Below are 3,317 nucleotides of genomic sequence, written 5' to 3'. Positions count from 1 at the left end.
GTCCTGCGTCGCGCGCATGGCACCCTACCCCGGCCCCGACGGCGTCCCTGGCGCCCTGGACTACAAATCCTTCTCCACGGCGCTCTACGGCGAGAGCGACCTCTGAGCGGGGCCCGGGCTCCTCGAGATCCCGCAGGATCCCTCGGGATCCCCCAGGATCCCAGGTCCCCCGCAGCCCCGGGTCCCCCAGGAGCCCCAAGGGTCCCGGATCCCTGATGGTCCCCAATGGTCCTGGAGCCCTGAGGATCCCCCAGGATTCCCGGGGATCCCAGATCCTGGATCCCTGATGGTCCCGGATCCCTGAGGGTCCCCAGGGGTGCCCCAGGATCCTTGAGGATCCCAGATTTCCAACAGTCCCAGATCCCCCAGGATCCCCCAGGACCCTCCAGGATCCCTCAGGATCCCCCAGGACCCTCCAGGATCCCGGATCCCCGACCGTCCTCAGCAGTCCTGGATCCCTGAGGGTCCCCTGGGATCCCTGAGGGTCCCGGATCCCTGGAGGATCCCAGATGATCCTGGATCTCTGGGGATCCCTGAGGATCCCGGATCCCCAGTGGTCCCCGGTGGTCCCAGACCTTGGAGGATCCCGGATCCCTGACGGTCCCTGAGGGTCCCCCAGGACCCCCAAGGATTCCCGACGGTCCTGGATCCCCAACAGTCCCAGATCCCTCAGGATCCCTGAGGATCCCCGAGGATCCCGGATCGACCCCCCCCCGCCTCCTACTATGCAACAGTTGATTGATGTTGGGATATTTCGGGATGCGATTCCCACTTTTCCTCGGGTTCCGCCTCCCGCGGGGCCTGGCAGTGCCCGGAAATGGTTATTTTTGGTAACGAGACACAGAAAGAGAGAGGGGAAAAAAGAGAAATTCCCGCTATTTTCCACGGGATCAGTGGCGCAGCCCGAGGGTTCCCTCTCCCCTCACGTTTCCCCCGCTTCTCACGTAATTTATGGGGAAAAATTCGGGGTTTTAGGGGGGTTTTTTTTTAGGTTTTTCACTCACATTCCCACCTCGGAGCAGCGTTTTGTGGACCAAAAAAAAAAAAAAAAAAGGGGGAAATAAGGGGGGAATAGGGAAAAAAGGCGAGAAATGCGAAGCGTGGAAAAAATTAGGAGGAAAAATGTGGAGGGAGATGGAAAATTAGGAAAAAAAATAAAGAGAAATGAAAAATGTGGAAAAAATAGGAGAGGAATGAGGAAAATCATAGAGAAATCTGGAGGAATACAGAAAAAATTTGGGAAAATAATGATAAATAAAGAAGAGTAAGGAGAAAAATCGAGAGAAATAAGGAGAACTGTAGAAAAGTATTAAAAATTAAGAGAAACAATGAGGAAAATTATGAGAAATCCACCTAATACAGCGCCTGATCCTGGAAAATTTTGATGGGAAGCAGAAAATTCCGGTTTCCTTTATAACTTTACGGATTTATTATATAAATATATATTCACGTAGCAGCTTCTTTGTCCTGTAATTAAAATATTGCTGGAAAAAAACAACCTTTGGGATCCTGGAGTTTTTCCTTGCTTTTCCCCCAGGTATAGCCAATCTTTAGGGGAGAAAATGACCATTTTGAGATAAAAATGGGGTCGTTGGGAAGGGACATTTTGGGGGTAAAATTGAGGTGATTTTTTTTGTATGGGTCAGAAAAATTGTGGGGTTGTAAAACCTGAGGTGATCTATAAGTGATGGAAGGAATACTTTTGTGGTAAAATGTGAGTGCAGGGTCCCTAAGTTGTGTTGATTTTCCCCTATGTTCCCCATCCTTTTTTCTCTCCCCCTTCCCACCCTTTTTCCCTCACTTATTTTTTTCCCCCTCACATTTTCTGCATTTTCTCCTGGCCTTTTCCCCTCACATTTCCCTCTTTGTTCCCATCACGTTTCCCTCTCTTTTCCCCTCACCTTTCCCGCCCTTTTTTCCCCTCATGATTCCAACTTTTTTCTCCCTTCACATTTCTCTCTCTTTTCCCCTCATATTTCTCTCTCTTCTCCCCTCACATTTCCCTCCTTTTTCCCCTCACATTCCCCTCCCTTTTCCCCTCACATTTCTCTCACTTTCCCCCTCACACTTCCCTCTCTTTCCCCCTCACATTTCCCCCTCATTTTCCCCTCACATTTCTGTCTCCTCTCCCCTCACATTTTCCTGCCCTTTTCTCCCCTCACATTTCTCTCTCTTCTCCCCTCACATTTCCCCCTTTTCCCCCTCACATTTCCCCCCTTTTCCCCTCACATTTCCCCCCTTTTTCCCCTCACATTTCCCCCCTTTTTCCCCTCACATTTCCCCCCTTTTTCCCCTCACATTTCCTCCCTTTTTCCCCTCACATTTCCCCCCTTTTTCCCCTCACATTTCCCCCCTTTTTCCCCTCACATTTCCCCCCTTTTTCCCCTCACATTTCCCCCCTTTTTCCCCTCACATTTCCTCCCCTTTTCCCCTCACATTTCCTCCCGTTTTCCCCTCACATTTTCCTCCCTTTCCCCCTCACATTTCTCTCTTCTCCCCTCACGATTCCCGCCCTTTTCTCCCTCACTTTTCTCTCTCTTTTCCCCTCACATTTCCCTCTTTTCCCCTCACCTTCCCTACCCATTTTCCCCTCAAGTCTCCCGAGCTGGAGCAGGCAGGAACAGCTTTATTGAGGTCAGTGTCGGGAGAGGATAATTGGGGGGCATTTGAGGAGGACATTTATGGGGCAATTATGGGGCAGTTATGGGGCAATTACAGGGCAGTCACGGGGCTGTTCCAGGGCACTTATGGGGCAGTGACAGGACACTTGTGGGTCAGAAATGGACATAGGACAGGACCACATCGCCCTCGATCTCCAGCACGTCCACGTGGGGCCCAGCTGGCACCCGGTGGTGGAAATCGAAGAGCGGCTGCCCCTCAACGAACACCTTGAAGCGATGGTTCCCACAGCGGATCGACAGCTGGAGGGAAACGGGGGACAACTGTCACCTCAGAGACCCCCAAAATCACACCAGGGACCCTCAAAGTGCCCCAGAGACCCCCAAAGTCACCCCAGAGACCCCAAAGTCACCCCAGAGACCCCCAAAATCACCCCAGAGACCCCCAAAGTCACCCTAAGGACCCTCAAAATCCCCCCAGAGACCCCAGAGTCATCCCAGAGACCCCCAAAGTCACTCCAGGGGCCCCCAAAGTGCCTCAGAGTCACCCCAGAGACCCCAAAGTGCCCCAGAGACACCCAGAGTCACCTCAGAGTCACCCCAGATCCCAAATCCCACCCTGTGCCCCCTCCCCATGACCCCAAACCCCTCTGAGGCCCCCAAATCCCCTCCTGCTCCCCTCCCCATGACCCCAAACCC

General features: G+C 52.8%; 1 protein-coding gene across 1 annotated transcript in view; it reads left to right on the top strand.

Moving 5' to 3' along the window:
• The window catches only part of LOC102033981 (alpha-actinin-4-like), a 19,191-nt gene extending 17,693 nt beyond the window's left edge, over positions 1–1,498 (top strand). Inside the window, 2 exon segments of the mRNA XM_031065540.1 lie at positions 1–2; positions 5–1,498. The exon segment at positions 1–2 is cut by the window's left edge and continues 67 nt beyond it. Of these exon segments, the coding sequence (XP_030921400.1) occupies positions 1–2; positions 5–106 (104 nt within the window). The 3' untranslated portion in view covers positions 107–1,498.
• Positions 1,499–3,317: the final 1,819 nt, after the last annotated feature.

The sequence above is a fragment of the Geospiza fortis genome, unplaced genomic scaffold, assembly GCF_000277835.1.
Source record: "Geospiza fortis unplaced genomic scaffold, GeoFor_1.0 scaffold1239, whole genome shotgun sequence".
Lineage (NCBI taxonomy): Eukaryota > Metazoa > Chordata > Aves > Passeriformes > Thraupidae > Geospiza > Geospiza fortis.
Note: the sequence above shows the minus strand (reverse complement) of the source record. Positions and strands in the feature narration are given on the sequence as shown.